At 41.5% G+C, this 17524-nt stretch overlaps 1 protein-coding gene across 2 annotated transcripts in view; it reads right to left on the reverse strand.

Moving 5' to 3' along the window:
• Positions 1-17524, reverse strand: part of PTPRN2 (protein tyrosine phosphatase receptor type N2) — a 942968-nt gene that overhangs the window by 540651 nt on the left and 384793 nt on the right. For both annotated transcript variants that reach the window (XM_065582768.1, XM_008162983.3), the window contains one exon: positions 1245-1707. In XM_065582768.1, the coding sequence (XP_065438840.1) occupies positions 1245-1707 (463 nt within the window). The remainder of the gene's footprint in view (positions 1-1244; positions 1708-17524) is intronic.

A 17524-nucleotide genomic window follows, 5' to 3' on the forward strand; every position in this document is an offset into this window, starting at 1 on the left:
GAGTGTAGCAGCAAAACCATGCAACCTGTTGCAGAATCCTACAGTGCTACCTGGATTTGATTTACATTACAGTTTGTTCTTTGAAACCTATAATCTCTCCAGGCACCATACCAAGAATGCTTTCACGTTGGGCATCCTTTGGATTGCAGATATTGTCACCCTTCAGACAAAAAGCCAAAGTTTCAGCAATTTTGTGTTTCAAAAGCAAACAAAGGAGAAAAAACTTTGTTGGTAATGTAAACTATGGAAGAGACTCACGAAAGCCCTTTTCTATATGGTCAGATGGGGATCAACTGGAATTAAGGTAGAAAGATCAGCTGCAAGGCATCAAATGCATATGCATAGCGGAGCGTGAGGGGTTGATTCATTGATTTTGCAGGCACTCTGAACTGCAGCAGTAACATCAATACTTGGGTTTAGTTCAGACAAATGTTCAAATGGATGCACATTTTTTTCCAAACTCTCCCTACCCCCAAGCCATGTAAGGAAGATACAAGTTGACTCATGAAGCACCACTGAAATATATCACAAGATCCCATAACATGTTACGCTATGACTGTTAAGCTATATGAATATGAATAAAACAAATTAATAAAAATCATGATCTGCTCATGGATAGTTAGCAAATAGAAAAAAAGGTCAAATTTGGCAAATAAATGTTTGCAATTGACAGTTCATCCTATTCTAGCGGTAACCCTCATCCTCCTGCATCCCCGCATCTCAGGTTTTCGTGAACTGACAACCTTCTCCTCTTCACATGTTGTATGCCAGAGTTTATATGATAGAGCATATTTCAGTAATTATTCTCTTTTGGCTAACTTTTCATTTTACCCAGTGTCCTCCAATTTATAGCTAAATAAAGAGAACAGAAGACCAAAAGCAAAGAGACAGTTCTACCTAAGTGTGCAATGTGATAGATGTGCATGAAAGCTGATTTGAGTGCAAATGGATTTCCACAGTTAGTTATTGTTTATAATGTGTTTTGAAAATGTACAGTTATATAAGTGCTAGGTATCACATGCATAAGGGGAGGATGGGTTGAAGGACGTGGGAAGCAGTATGCAGGGAAGGAATGCTTAGATTGGAGCTGTGGTAGATAAATATAAATCTCTCAGTGGTAGAAGGGGAGCTTATTCTACATGATGATTTTAGTGCTTATAAAATCTATTATAATCTTTGCAAACATGCCTAGAACACATGATGGAAGCTTCACAGATGATAAAATAAATAAATATAAATCTTACCATCCACTGCATTCAGAGGATCTTTAAGATCACCCTGAGGAGAAGCAGATTTATAACTCAGCATCTCTGAACTTGGTCCCAGCACTACAGCTCCAGGTCTCCGCAGGAATGGCTGCTTCATTTTAAAATCTTCTGTCTCTTCTTTGGCAAAGGTTCCATCAAAATGGCCACTCTGAGATGAACGGAACCTATTAGCATAGAGGTGAGACCATTTAGTCCTGCCAATGGAGCTTTTATCGTTGTTCTGTGCTGCCATCTTTTGAGCGACATAGGCATGTAGTGCAGAAATCAGAGCATTTCTGTCGAGTTCTGCATTTGACTCTGGCGGGAAGTTTTCCAACTGAGGTTGATTGAAGGTCCTCACTGCAGGATTCTCAGCATACTTTTGATGGGTCAAAGCAGGTGCTTTTCCTTTGGACTTCTGCATCATGTAGTCTATAATGAGGTCAGGTTGGATGTTATCCTGGAGTGAAAAAAATTAGGTTAGGTCATTATTGTAATGTATACTGCATCATAATGCTTACTTGTTATTCAGAAACATAGAGTCATATACGTGTAGGACTGGAAGGGACCTCGAGAGGTCATCTAGTCCAATCCCCTGCACTCAAGGCAGGACTATGTAATAACTAAACCACTCCTAACAGGTGTTTGTCTAACCTGTTTTAAAAGCCTCCAATGATGGAGATTCCACAACCTCCTAGGCAATTTGTTCCAGTGCTTAACTACCCTGATAGTTAGGAAGCTTTTCCTAATGTCCAACCTAAATTGCCCTAATTGCTGCAATTTAAGCGTTTTGCTTCTTGTCCTATCCTCAGAGATTAAGTAGAACAATTTTTCTCCCTCCTCCTTGTAACAACATTTTATGTATTTGAAACTGTTATGTCCCCTCTCAGTCTTCTCTTCTCTAGACTAAACAAACCCAATTTTTTCAATCTTCCCTCATAGATTACGTTTTCAGCATCAGGCGTTTTAGCATTTTTGTTGCTCTTCTATGGACTTTCTCCAATTTGTTCATATCTTTCCTGAAATGTAATGCTCAGAACTGGACACAGTACCACAGTTGAGGCCTTGTCAGCATGGAGTAAAGCAGAAGAATTACTTCACATGGTCACACATTCCATTGTATTTTAATGCTAGGCAAAATTAATCAAGAAATCAGAATCTGCCACATAACCCCTCCTACAAATGTGCAAACTCTGGTACACTGGAAGGGTTGCTTTAAAAAGACACTGCATTTTGTTACCTATGTTACTAATAACACTTTAGATTATTACAAGTGAGAAAATCATAAAATTAAATTGGCTTGCAATTGTGTATGCTCTGTTTACATTCATCTGGACAAAGAAAATCCAATGAAGTCCATTCTCCTTTGTTTTTATTCATTTCAGTTTCAGAATCTCAGTGTTGCAATGACTGGTTTCAGACACTACAGAACAATGTCTATTTGTTTAAAAAGAACTGTTTTCATTGGATTTTTAAAATTTTGTTTTTTTTAATTAAATTTTAGTAGTTGGTATTCCTATTTAAACTACAAATGTCACTTACTATAATAAGTTAAATGTTAAAAGCTTCTTTGTTAAGATCATGTGTTTTCCCTTTAAAGGGTACTATTGACCTGAAGACAGGCTTATCAGTAACCAACACCCCTCCCCCCCAAAAAGAAACCCTCATGTAACATCTTTCATTTTAAAAGACCACTAAATACTTTACAAACTTAAACTGCAATATTTAGGTTGTAAAATCGTATTTAGATTATCAACTCTTTGGGACAGGAACTGTTTTATAACCTGTACAGTGCTTTGCACAATGCGACCCTGGTCTCAGCTGACTTACGAGGTGTTACTGTAATACAAATAAATACTAACCGCAACAATGATATACAGTATTGGAATAGTTTAAATATATAGTATGCTGATCATTTTGGTCCCTAATGACACGAAACCCATCAGATGTGTAGTGCTACTATGCACTGTTAAAACAACAGTTTAAAACAGGAAATGTAACATTCTGAATCCAGATTGCAGAGAAATATATACTTCACGGGAATGCAAATTGCTAGAATGTCATTACACAAGTTGGAATTGGGCCAGAAGACCAGTATTAACACACCTCCCCTCGGGCTCCATAAAGATGAAAGAGGTCAGGAGTGGACCTTACATGTTCAAAAGATGAAAGAAGGAACTTCAACTTTTATCCAGTTCTTCATTGGGGGGCCATTATTTTATTCTTATTTTATTCTTCTCACAAGTAACTTTGCCTCCCCTCCCCCCATCCATTAGAGAGATGATTTTGCAACATCTTTCCTTTGCCAAGAGGCAGATTCCCCCTCAGAGTAATCATCACTCCATGAATTTTCTATAATGGTTTATGCTCTTAGAGAGTGGAGAGCTATAATCTCCTTTGTCAGCAAAGAAAGTGCATTTGAGTTCCATGTCTGTGGCACACTAGCACATGCAGATTTACCTTTGAGCTTTACCTCTTAAGCGGACAGTGGCTATACATTTAGCTGATGCTGAACCTCTGGGCTAATCATAGAATCATAGAAATATCATGCTGAAGGGACCTCAAGAGGTCATCTAGTCCAGCCCTGTGCTGAGGCAGAACCAAGTATAGTTAAACCATCCCTGAAGGCATTTGTCTGTTGAGGTTCTTAAAAACCTCCAATGATGAGGATTCCACAACCTCCCTTGGAAGCCTATTCCAGTACTTGACTATCCTTATAGTTAGAAAGTTTTTCCTAATATCTAACTTAAACCTCCCTTGATGCTGATTAAGCCTCTTTCTTTATAGTGGAGTAGAGTCTCTCTTAGGGAAAATAGCTTCTGGCTAATGTAGAGTATTGGATGTTCTGGGACAGCACCACTCTTTGCCCCACATCTCAAGCATCCATGTGGAGTATTAACAGTTGGGTGAAGTCAGGGTGGAAGAGGACTGGTACTTTGCTCAGAAGATCTTTCAAGATCCTGAAGGCTTGTCACAGGCCTCAGACTAGTGTCCTTCTTGGGGCTAGAGTTCTTAACTAAGTAAGTGAGTGGCACTGCTATCATGGCGAACCTAGGTATGAATTGTCTATAATATCCAGCCAGGCCCCAAAAACATCTAACTTGTTTCTTTGTTGATGGAATAGGGCAATCTCTCAAGGCCTGGTCTTTCTCAATCAGAGGTCTAAGTTTGCCCCTCCTGACAATTACATCCCAGGTATGTTACCTCATGAAATTCCAACCAGCACTTGGCCTGGTTTGCCATGAGGCCAGCTTACTTGAGGGCCTGTAGGACCACCAATACATGCTCAAGGTATCTCTCTCAATTACAGCTATCGATGACTATATTGTCTATGAAGGCCACTGCATACTGGGCTGTGCGATCACAGAACCATGTCCATCAGTCACTGAAAGGTGGCCACGGTGCCGTGAAGGCTGAAGGGCACAGTCCTGAACTGGTACGGGTCAAAAGGGTTTGCAGAGACCTTTTTCATCAAGATCCCTTGGTTAAGGGGACCTACCAGCAACTCTTGATCAGATCTAAGTTCTAGATAGGCTTCTCTGCCCCCAACCACTCGTCAACTTGGGGCATGGGATGTGTGTCAAACATGGATATCCCATTCACTTTCCTAAAGTCAATGCAAAACAAAGTCATCCCAAGACTTGGGCACCAAGACAATGGGTCTCTGCCACCCACTGTGAAATTCCTCTACTATCCCAAGGTCCAACATCACCTGAAGCTCCCAAATGTACTGCATCCCACACCTTCCTGAACAGGGGATGGTGGCTCTCACTGACTCTCCATCCAGGCACCGTCGTGGTGTGGTGAAAAAACAAACAGGTTCATCCAGGTCATGATGAGAACACAAAAGGAAGAGATTAGGCCACTGGCAATATCTGAATCATTTGGGGTTCCCACACCCTTCCCCTCAAGGAAATTGTGTCCGGGTCTTAGCACAGTGGAGCCAGGGGGCCAGGTCTGGATTTGGAGGTGGGGGAAGGTGTTAAGAATGAGGTCTCCCAGTCCCACCATACCCTGAGAAGACTTATATGGTAAATCTGGGTTTCTTTCCTCTTCCTGGACTACTGGATTTCATAATCCACTCGTCCCACCCGGCATGCTACTTTAGTCATTAACTTTGACTGTGACCTGGGCAACAACAGCAGTACCCTGCTGCCAGGTTGGAATTCACATGAGCAGGTGCCCTTATTATAGGCTTGCTCGAGATACTGGGGCCTTTAAGAGATTTTCCTTCACAAAGACCCTACTGTCTTTAGCTTCTCTCATAGCTGGAGAATGTACTGCACTACGCTGGTGCCTATGGGCTCCTGCTTCTCCCAGGTATCTTGAATTAGGTCTAGGATACCCCCAGGTTATTGACCATATAACAACTTGACAGGCAAGAACCCCATTAAGGCCTGAGGAACCTCGCATCTGCATATTAGAGTGGTGGTAACAAGTGATCCCCATGGAAAGGGTCCTCCACCATGAACTTTCTCAGCATCCCTTTTAGGGTCCCATTGAAGCATTCAAGTAGGTATCCATTTGTGGGGAGTGAATGGATGTTCTCTGAGATTTGATTTTCAGTAGCTTACACAAAGGCTTCCTCAGTTGTGACATGAAGTTCATTCCCTGGTCCATTACTATTTATTTGGGGATCTCCACCCTCACAAAGACCTTCATAAGTTCCATTGGTTGTGCAAAGTGGAATAGCCTTGGGGTATTGTGTCGCATAATCCATGATCTCCAGTACGCATTGGTGTCCATTCGCATTCCTCTCTAGTGGTCCAATCAAATCCATGCCAGTCCTCTCAAATGGGAGCCCTTAGAGAACTCTTAGGTCCTGCCGACTGAAACTCCAGGCAGGACACACAGTAATACCTCACCTCTTTATAGATGCCTGGCCAATAGAACCGCCTAGTAATTCTTTCAAGGGTTTTCTCCCTTCCCAGGTGTCCGGTGCATGGTACTGAGTGTGCAAGACAAAGTGACTCCCAATGAAAAAGCCAGGGTAGCAGAAGGTGGGCCCGTACTTCATTAGTCTGGGGGTTATGAACCAATGGATAGAATCATTCCTTATCTTAAAGTGTGGCTATTGTTCTCGCTTCTCTTGGTTGATTACCAACCAATTGACAGTAGTCAGCTGTTCATATGTCTAGCACAAGATGGCATCTCCCTACTGTTCCCCTATAAAATCCCTGTTCTTGGTCAACCCGCGCCGCTTCCTGCAGCTCCCATTGGCCAGGAACGGCAAACCGCAGACACTGGGAGCTGCGGGCGGCCGTGCCTGCAGACAGTCAATGTAAACAAACTGTCTCGCAGCCTGCCAGCGGATTACCCTTACAGTCCACGTGTGGCCCACGGGCTGCAGGTTGCCCACCACTGAATTACATGATATTTCTTTTTAACAGGGACTCAGTCAATTTTATGTTAATTTGAATGTTTGTACTGCATAGTTCTGATTGATTGCCATTCAACTCGCTTGAATATGAGTAATTTTACCAGGTGTCCCATATTCAGCATAGGGAAATATGGTCACCCTACATTTCCGTGGATATAAATTTTGTATCTGCGCAGGGCTCTACTTATCCACTGAGGGCAGGACAAGAAGAAATTGGCTTAAACTGCAGCAAGGGAGATTTAAGCAAGACATTAGGAAAAACTTCCTTGCTGTGAGGGTAGTTAAGCACTGGAACAAATTACCTAGGAAGGTCATGGAATCTCTGTCACTGGAAGTTTTAAAAAACAGGTTAGACAAAAACCTGCCAAGGGTGGTTTAAATAATACTTAGTCCTGTCCCGAGTCCAGGGACTGGTCTAGAAACTAGATGACCCATTGAGGTCCCTTCCAGACCTGCATGTCTATGATTCTATGATTATTCAAGCAAAACTGCACAGACAGGGCTGGCGCAACCCATTAGGCGACCTAGGCGATTGCCTAGGGCACTAACATTTGGGGGGTGGCGACCGCGGCGGCTGGATCTTCGGCCGCCCCGGTTGTCGGCGGTATTTCGGGGGCGGGACCTTCTGCCACCTCTGTCAGGGGCGGCATTTCAGGGGCGGGACCTTCCGCCGCCTAGGGCGGCAAAAAAGCTGGCGGCGCTCCTGTGCACAGAAACAATATTATCAAACATGGGCAGCAAAGGGAGAGGTGCAAATGTAGCTACCAAATTAGTAGGCACAGTGAAGCATATTGGGCATAGGAATCAGCAGGATCACTGTAACCAGGGCCGGCTCCAGCATTTCTGCCGCCCCAAGCAAAAAAAAGAAAAGCCACGATCGCAATCGTGATCGGCGGCGGCAATTGGGGAAAAAAAAAAAAAAAAAGCTGCGATCGGCAGTGGCAGTTCAGCAGTAGGTCCTTCGCTCCTGGAGGGAGCGAGGGACCTGCCGCCCCCGAATTGCCGCAGGTGCCGCCCCTCTCCCTTGGCCGCCCCAAGCACCTGCTTGTTAAGCTGGTGCCTGGAGCCGGCCTTGACTGTAACTGGAGTAATGAGGAGTAACAGTGGCAAAAAAAATTACTTTGCACTTACATAGTGCCTTTTATTTGAGGATCTCAAAGTGCAATCTGGAAAAGGACTTGGTTTCTTGAGGGTTGCAGTCTAAAAGGTGAGATATTTAATGCTTAAAACTAGGGCTGTCAAGCGATTAAAAAAATTAATCATGATTAATCGCACTGTTAACAATAGAATACCATTTATTTTAAATATTTTAGATGTTTACTACATTTTCAAATATATTAATTTCAATTACAACACAGAATACAAAGTGTAAAGTGCTCACTTTATATTTTTTTATTACAGATATTTGCACTGTAAAAAAACAAAATAATTGTTTTTTTCAATTCACCTCATACAAGTACTGTAGTGCAATCTCTATATCATGAAATTTGAACTTACAAATAATGGGGAGTACTTTGTGGCACCGTAAAGACTAACACATTTATCAGGGCATACGCTTTCATGGGCTAAAACCCACTTCATCAGATGCCCTAATAAATATGTTAGTCTCTAGGGTTCCACAAGTACTCCTTGTTGTTTTTGCTGATACAGACTAACACTGCTACCACTCTGGAACTTACAAATGTAGAATTATGTAAAAAAAAACTGCATTCAAAAATAAAACAGTGTAATACTTTAGAACCTACAAGTCCACTCAGTCCTACTTCTTGGCCAGCCAAACACTCAGATAAACAAGGTTGGTTACAATTTGCAGGAGATGCTGCTGCCCGCTTCTTGTTTACAATGTCACCTGAAAGTGAGAACAGGCCTTCGGATGGCACTGTTGTAGCTAGCATTGCAAGATATTTATCTGCCAGATGTGCTAAAGATTCATATGTCCCTTCATGCTTCAACCACCATTCCAGAGGACATGCGTCCATGCTGATGACTTTATCTGCTTGGTAACGATCCAAAGCAGTGCGGACTGATGCATGTTCATTTTCATCATCTGAGTCAGATGCCACCAGCAGAAGGTGGATTTTCTTTTTTGGTGGTTTGGGTTCTGTAGTTTCCGCATCGGAGTGCTGCTCTTCTAAGACTTCTAAAAGCATGCTCCATACCTTGTCCCTCTCAGATTTTGGATAGCACTTCAGATTCTTAAACCTTGGGTCGAAGGCTGTATCTATCCTTAGAAATCTCACATTGGTACCTTCTTTGCGTTCTGTGAAATCTGCTGTGAAAATGTTCTTAAAACGAACATGTGCTGGGTCGTCATCTGAGACTGATATAACATGAAATATATGCAGAATGCATTTAAAACAGAGCAAGAGACATACAATTCTCCCCCCCAAGGAGTACAGTCACAAATTTAATTGATGCATTCTTTTTTTAACAAGCGTCATCAGCATGGAAGCATGTCCTCTGGAATGGTGGCCGAAGCATGAAGGGGCAAATTAATGTTCAGCATAAGTGGCACGTAAATACCTTGCAATGCCGGCTACAACAGTGTCATCCAAATGCTTGTTCTCACTTTCAGGTAACATTGTAAACAAAAAGCAGGCAGCATTATTCCCATCAATGTAAACAAACTTGTTTGTCTTAGTGATTGGCAGAATAAGAAGTAGGACTGAGTGGACCTGTAGGCTCTAAAGTTTTACACTGTTTTGTTTTTCAGTGCAGTTATGTAACCAAAAAAAAATCTCCATTTGTAAGTTACACTTTCACTATAAAGAGAGGTTTCAGAGTAGCAGCCGTGTTAGTCTGTATCCGCAAAAAGAAGAACAGGAGTACTTGTGGCACCTTAGAGACTAACAAATTTATTAGAGCATAAGCTTTCGTGGACTACAGCCCTCTGTATGTGTGTATATATATCTCCTCAATATATGTTCCATTCTATATGCATCCGAAGAAGTGGGCTGTAGTCCACGAAAGCTTATGCTCTAATAAATTTGTTAGTCTCTAAGGTGCCACAAGTAGTCCTGTTCTTCTTTTTACTATAAAGAGATTGCAGTATAGTACTTGTATGAGGTGAATTGAAAAATACTATTTCTTTTGTTTATCATTTTTACAGTGCGTATATTTGTAATAAAAAATAATAATATTAAGTGAGCACTGTGCACTTTGTATTCTGTGTTGTAATTGAAATCAATATTGAAAATGTAGAAAAACATCCAAAAATATTTAATAAATTTCAATTGGTATTCTATTGTTATAAGTGCGATTAATCGCGATTAATTTTTTTAATCACGATTAATTTTTTTTAGTTAATCGCATGAGTTAACTGCGATTAATTGACAGTCCTACTTAAAACAAAATATCGTAAGGTGGGCAACACTAGCAGTGTTTACAAACCAAACCAAAAGTGTTTGTGAAAGATTTAGATCAGGTAATCAGGGCTAAATTTTGAGAAGCTATGTACCTAATACAAATATGCTCAATTGGCTGACTTGTGATCAGGGCTGGCTCCAGGCATCAGCTTACCAAGCAGGTGCTTGGGGCGGCCACTTTGAAGAGGGGCGGCACGTCCAGCTGTTCGGCGGCAATTTGGCGGATGGTCCCTCACTCCTGCTTGGAGCGAAGGACCTCCCGCCGAATTGCCGCCGCAAATCGCGATCGCGGCTTTTGTTTGTTTGTTTGTTTGTTTGTTTGGCTGCTTGGGGCAGCCAAAACCCTGGAGCTGGCCCTGCTTGTGATTTCCTGCTCTTTTGTAAACAAACATGCACAGCTAGAAAAACAAAAACAAAAACACCTCAAGCAATCTTATACAAATTGGATACAAGTGTCAATCTCAGGCTCAGAGTTGATCCAGTATCAAGAAGGGACAGTCTCTCAGCAGCTCGACAGGTCACAGTTCTGGTAGTTGGGGATACAATGCAAAAAGTTCTAATTAAAGAACAGTATCAACAGCTCACCTGTCTTGAAAGTACATTCAGTTGCCAGGCAATCTGAGCTAGTTGTGTCTGACTTAATTAAAGAACCCTCCTAGCTGTGGGCAAGTCTCTTCAGCTTAAACAGAGAAACAAAACCCCCGAGATAAACTAAATACCACCAGGACAAATGTGCAAATAGAAACATACAGTGTGAAACCCCAGGAAAGACAAGACATGGGTAAATAATGCAATACAAAATACAGTGTCTAATAAAGAATAAGCATTTGCTATGTCAATTGGCCTGAAAGACAGTTTTTTGATTTTATGGAAGGGGGTGGGAGCTGCCTACACTACAGAGCTTTGAATCTTGTTACTACTTCTAAATACTTTATTTATTTTCAAATCTAATAATAAACATTAAAGGCCACTGTGATAGTCCTGTTTCAAGTGCTGTTTTATTGTAGAGTCATGCATATGGACACCGCCGGTTTGCCTAATTTCAAAGTTAAATGAGTTTGAAAGGGTAACACCTGAGCAGGGTAGTGGTTTCTTTGTTTGTTTTTTAATATCCTGAATTAATACTGATTACAGGGATTTGTAAATCCCCTCTGTGGTGCTTTTGGATGCATGACAATAGACACTGTTAACCATTATTATGGAAATAACATTCATTGTTTTGTAGTTAAGGTACTATTCAATTAAGTCATGTCATTGCTGTAAGATCCTTAAAAATTATATGAAGCTGTCACATTGCTTTTTTAGGAAAATTCTGGCTCTCCTGCTTCAAAGAATGTTTTTTAATCCCATATCACCCTTATCCTGTAGATAATTCACAGGAGGCACTATCAAAAATACTATAAAACCTACACATTAACCTTTTTGAACACAGAATTATCAGGGCAATGTCTGGTATGGTTTAGTTAAGTAACTGACATTTTCCCTATGAAAGTTCACAGAAAGGGCACATAATGCTATACCTTGTAGATGCACACTGAGACAGTTCATAAACTATGCATTTTCTTTTGCAAAGAGCTATTGAAAAAAAAGAGAAGGTTGAGATGTATACAGAAGAGGCTGATGAATGCCAGTTAATTTGCCGGTAAGAGATGGAATAACTTTTTAACTTCCAGTTCAGCTACAAAAGGGCAACAGAATTCAGAGCAGTGGTGCATTGAATTGCCATTTATGCCTAAACATGCCTTTCTTTGGAGATCCATTTGCCCAATGTGGAAGAGGTGTACAGTTGGTGAAAAACCATTTTAAGAATATAGAAAGACACAGCACCACAAAAAAATAATGTTACTTAGCACTTTCACAGTACCTTCCACTTTCAGTGCTTATAAACATTAACTCATCCTTAGCACCCATTGTCTCCAGTGGGGCCACAATAGCTAATCACAATAGTTTAACACCAAGTCACAGTGCCTATTTGATAAGGTGGCAAAATAAACTGCAACATAAAACACACATTCAAGCCAGAACCCTTTGGGCAATAATGAGAGAAAATAAGAGTTTTACAAAAGCCATCAACAGAAGAATAAGCTAAAGCTTTTAACTTCAGCATATTTATTTAAATAGATGTACATCTTTCAGTTAGAACAAAACTTAGTACTGAGTGAACTACACACCCCTGCATCATATGTAAAAGCACTATGCCAGAAATACCATATGCTTATGTAAATCCTACATTTCCTAACAGGACCATAAAAAGTGTAGTACAATTACTAGATCAGCGTGTGGGAGGAGAGTTTTACAAAAATGGTACTCAATGGTGTGGTATACTTTCATGTTAAGAGAAAGCTGACTGAGGAGGCATTTAGAGCCCCTGGACCAAATTAGGCCTCAGGATGCGTATATATAATTACAGTTAAAGTCAACGAAAGCATCCATAAGCAGAATTTAGTCCTCTGGGCAAACATGAATTAAAACATCTTCTATCCTCACTAATGGTTTGCTTACATATAGCAGTGACATGACACCATACAAGAAACCACCACATTTAGTTCCAGTACTGGAAAGACCATTCATATACACATAAACCAGCAAAGGACCTAAAGTGCAGCTCTGTTGTAGTGCAACCATGATGGAAAACAGATCACCATGCTCATAATCTGTATATAGATTCATAGATTTTAAGGCTATGAGGGACCATTTTGATAATCTAGTCTGGCCTCCCACATAATGCCAGCCAAATGGTTCACTAGTAATTCTTCCATAAATATCTTTTTCTTTCTTTCTGAGACCTGTAGCTTTGAACCCATTTAAAAGCTACATCAGAAAAGAATATTAATTAATACCCTGTAGTTAGTGTCAAAAGCTTACTGATGATCAAGCAAAATGGCTCCACAGAGTCTCTTTTGATCAGAACTAGTGAGGACTTCGCCTCTAAATCCTGATTGTGCAATTTCAGTGTAATAGAAAGGCCTGACATCTGATTGCATATAATTTGGTAATCTGCTCTGCTGTAAATGTAGTTGGCACAGATTTGATTGCGAACTGTATGTTCTTTCATTTTTAAACTGCCCCCCCTCCCCCCTCCCCCCAAAAAAGAGTGGATTAGTACTCTGGTTTCCTTTGTGTACACGGTCTTACTTCAGTTGTGTTATGAGTTTTAAGACCAAAGTGCTTGCAGCCCTTCTTGACTTCTGTGGTGATGTCCCAGTTCTCATGTTAGCTTCCCAAGTCCTCTCCACCACCCTGGCCCTCCTAGATATTCATCTTTCCCTCTCAGTTATGGGACTTCCTAGTCTTTAGCTTTCCCAGTTCTATCCAGTGCTAGTCTGTAGCTCTGTCTCTCTACCAGTTCTTCCTCCTATTGGCTAATGTTCTTGATTATTGGTTCTAATGGAATGACTTATGCATGAAGTGGAAGTGGCTGTTTGTCTTTGTTTCTATAGCAAACAGAAACCTTAGTTTTACCAGATGATGTGAGCCAAAGAATTGACAACGAACTCCATCTGAACTGTAGGAGTTGTGCATCAACATAATCAGGGCTGATGGGTTTATTAGGATTTACCAGTTCTCTTCCCTGAGAAGAGTTTGCTCACATGTCATAAGTGTGTTATGGAAGTATAAGATTTCCGAGAATGGTGTTTAAACAATTTTTCTGTAAGGATATGGTGAAACTGGTACACTGAGTTAACTCATTACCTAAAGGTGATGTACTGTAGGCACCCATAATAAACAAGTCTTGGAGGAATATAGACATTTTAAACTGAAGTCAATGGGTCTCTTCATGTGCTTAAAGTTAAATGCATGCTTAAGTACTGTGCTGGATCAAAGCCAGAGTTCTCAGAATCTTACAGAATGAATCCTTAACTTTAAAAATCTCCATCAATTACACAAAATTGTTTGCAATAAGTTTTTCACAAAAACCAAACATGATGGTGTTATATTGTGAGTAACAACCTTCCCCCCAAACACACACAATTAAGCAAAACAGACTAATGTTAAAATTGCTGGCAACTCTACCTACTCCCACCTGAGTCTTCTATGAGCTAACACTAAATAAGGAAGACATTTTTATATTTGCACCAGTTCCACCATCTGCTATTTACTGAACTGGTCATGGTGAGTCAGCCAGCCCTCAGCACTGAAGCACAATGTGTGATGCTTGCATCATAACACAGCAAAGCAGTGTCACATTACAAGGAGGATACCTGTTGAGCCAAACTCCAAATACTTGGGTTTAGCAGATTAGAAGACATAAGACTGAGAGGTGCCAAACAGCCACATATATATAGACCACCTGAATAGTAGAGATTTGAAAGCAAACCATTAAATCTGAGTAGTGTCCACGAAATTTGAAAGCAAACCATTAAATCTGAGTAGTGTCCAGGAAATTATTGAAAATTAATTACCTGGGATTTTGTATAAGTGCCCTGTGTCAGCGGTATGGCTGCAGCTGCACCAGCTTAGTCTCCTGACACCTAGTGAGCACAGCTTACCAACCCGCCCCTTCTGATTGGCTGAGAAAGCCAGAGAGACTCTTCTTATGTCCAGCCCCAGCAGTACCTTGCTTAGTGCATGTGCCTGCTGATTCTCTGTCTTCCTGCACCCAGTCCCAGTCCTGTGTTGGAACCCAGCCCTACCCCTGCCTGCCCCACCTCAAGGCAATGCCTCGACAGGCAGCTCTAATTCCTGGTTCTGACTCTGCCTCAACTCTGGGCTCTGGCGTTCATGCCCTGGCTCTGCTCTGCCTGCTGGCCCTTACTCCTACTCCACCAAGAATGCCAGACTGCTCATGACCCAATCGCCTGATGACCTTTAGCTGATACTTAGCATATATAATACCATTTATATAGCACCTTCTATCTTTAAACCACCGTACGTACTTTAAATAATCCTCACCTCACCCCTGTGAGGTAGGGTAAATTATCATTCCTATTTTACAAATGGATGAGCTGTGAAATCTCCTAAATGAAACCATAGATTCTTATTCTCAGTAGGTGGAGGGTTTTTTTCCTTAGTAGATAAATGTTCAGTCTTATAGGGTAAAATATTCAAAAATGCACCAATTGGCCCCTTGTTTTTTGTGCCCCATTTTTGTGCTAAAAACTCAGTATTTACATCTCTAACTACTTGGGTTACATCCATAGTCAGACAGAAGTGAAAATACTCAGGTCTGTGGCTGAAGTACAATTCTCCCTTACAAAATGTGCCCCTTCTTAAAGCAAAAGTGAAAGCAGCAGACAAAAGGAGGGTCCTGTGGTTAGCGTGCTTACCTAGGACTTGAGAGCTGGGTTAAAGTCCCTGCTCCAGCTCAGATTTCTTGTGTGACTTGAGCCAAATCAATTACACCCTCTGTAAAATGGGGATAATAGCACTTCCCTACCTCAAAAGAGTGTTGGGACGATAAAGACTATAAGACATTCAGATACCACTCTAAAGGGGGCCACATAAGTATCTTAGGCTACATCTACACTACAGGGGGGGGTCGATTTAAGATACGCAAATTCAGCTACGCAAATAGCGTAGCTGAATTCGACGTATCGCAGCCGACTTACCCCGCTGTAGGGACGGCGGCAAAATCGACCTCTGCAGCTTCCCGTCTACGGCGTTTACTCCCACCTCCGCTGGTGGAGTAAGAGCGTCAATTCGGGGATCGATTGTTGCGTCCCGACGGGACACGATAAATCGATCCCCGAGAGGTCGATTTCTACCCGCCGATTCAGGCGGGTAGTGTAGACCCAGCCTTAGACTGACAGACAATCTGTATAGCCTTGGGGAGATCTTCTGTAATTTGAATCCTTATATTTTCACGAAATAATTTATTTTATGTAGAGGTTACATTACAAATTACTCATTTATACTCAGACGGCTAAAAGCAGAACTTAAAGTTCATGTTGCATAGGGGTTTTTGATTTTGCAACAGTCATATACAACAGCACACCAAGAGGTAGTTGGATACCAAAACCAGTATCTGACTATTCTGACTCTGATACAGTGATCCATATTACATCAATTAGGGCTCTGCTCTTTTGAGTTAATACTCTGGATTTAAAATGAGTAGTGACTGCATGCCCCGTGATCTCTTTTATTACCCTACCAGTATTAATGCTGTTCAGAAGAATAAGTTCAAAGTATATTTTAGACTGTTTATTTAAGCACTCAAATTTTCTAAGACAGGGATATTAGTACTAAATGTTTCACAGAAGCATCCAGCAATTGGTTTTCAATTTAGGAAAATTAAGCTGCACATAATCTGGTGAGGGCGGGTGCACTAAAGGGGAAAGAGAGCATAAGGAACCTTTCTCTTCTACTCCATGTAAGCATCAGAGCAAGTGCTCTACCTAGCATTCAAGAAACCACACTAGGAAGGAGGGCTCAGTTCTAGCAGGCACTGTACGGCCCTATGTTGCTGTAGTCTGCTGACCAAATGCTGTACTCCAATAAATTCATACACTCATGTTTGGTAATCGCTAATTACCTGATTTCAGAACCAATGGTCTGTTTTCCCATTTACTATAGTTAGAAACAATACATACAGCAATGAAAACTGATAACCAAGTTATCAGATGCCCAGTCCACCTTCCAGAAGCTTCAAGGTTCTAGCAAAATGAGCTCCCACCAATAGTTCACAATCACACCCACTCCCCTCGCCAGTATCGAATGACAGTTGATCTAACCCAGTCCCCTTCCCCTCTAGCTTCTGCTCAGTTCTATAATTTTCTTATCTGTTTGACAGGCATAAACAAGGATCCTAAACATTCTCCTTTAAACTTTAAAATTAGGGCCTAAGATTTCTAGTATCAAAAAACATTCCAATATAGAGCCCAGACAATACAGGCAGCACCACTGCAGGAGTAGCCCATAATTATTCCATCACCATACTCTGACCAGACCCGCTTCTTTCAGAGCAAGAGAAATGGAACCTCCCTCTCATTACATTCTCCAGGGAGTTAAAGGAAAAGTAGGGATTTCCTGCCCCCAACAAGGAACTAAAGGAGCAGTATAGGTTCCCTCTAACTCTCATATATCCAAACAGGACTAAAAGACCAACTGTTCCCACTCATATCCCCCAGCATCCCAAGGAGAAACAACAGGAGAGCCTCACAGACCCAGCAAGCACATACAGCACAAGAGCTCAACAGCAAGTGACAGCCTCTCGACTCATTCCCAGATGGAAAACAAAGCATCTTTTTTTTCCCAATACATCTACCTCTTTAAGGCAAACATCTATCCACCAGGTATATATATAGCCCCTATCTCTCTAGTATCAGAAGCTTATAAAAAGTGCTCCCATGCCTGCATAGAGGCATAAAAGAGGCTCCCCCGCATGGCAAATGGAGACACAACTGTCTCCACTTTCCACCCACTCAACAGAGTGGCATGAACCCACAGATGCCCCTCTCTTCCTTTCTTTCCTTGGAGGCCCTTTGCCTCCGTAGTCTGGCACTTTTCTGCTTCTCTCCTTGCCACAGTGGCCTTTGCTCCTTCCCCTCAGTCACATTTGTTGAAGATTTCATTCCAAGGTTTTCCAGGAGACC

This window comes from Chrysemys picta, chromosome 2 (assembly GCF_011386835.1).
Source record: "Chrysemys picta bellii isolate R12L10 chromosome 2, ASM1138683v2, whole genome shotgun sequence".
Classification (NCBI taxonomy): Eukaryota; Metazoa; Chordata; order Testudines; family Emydidae; genus Chrysemys; species Chrysemys picta.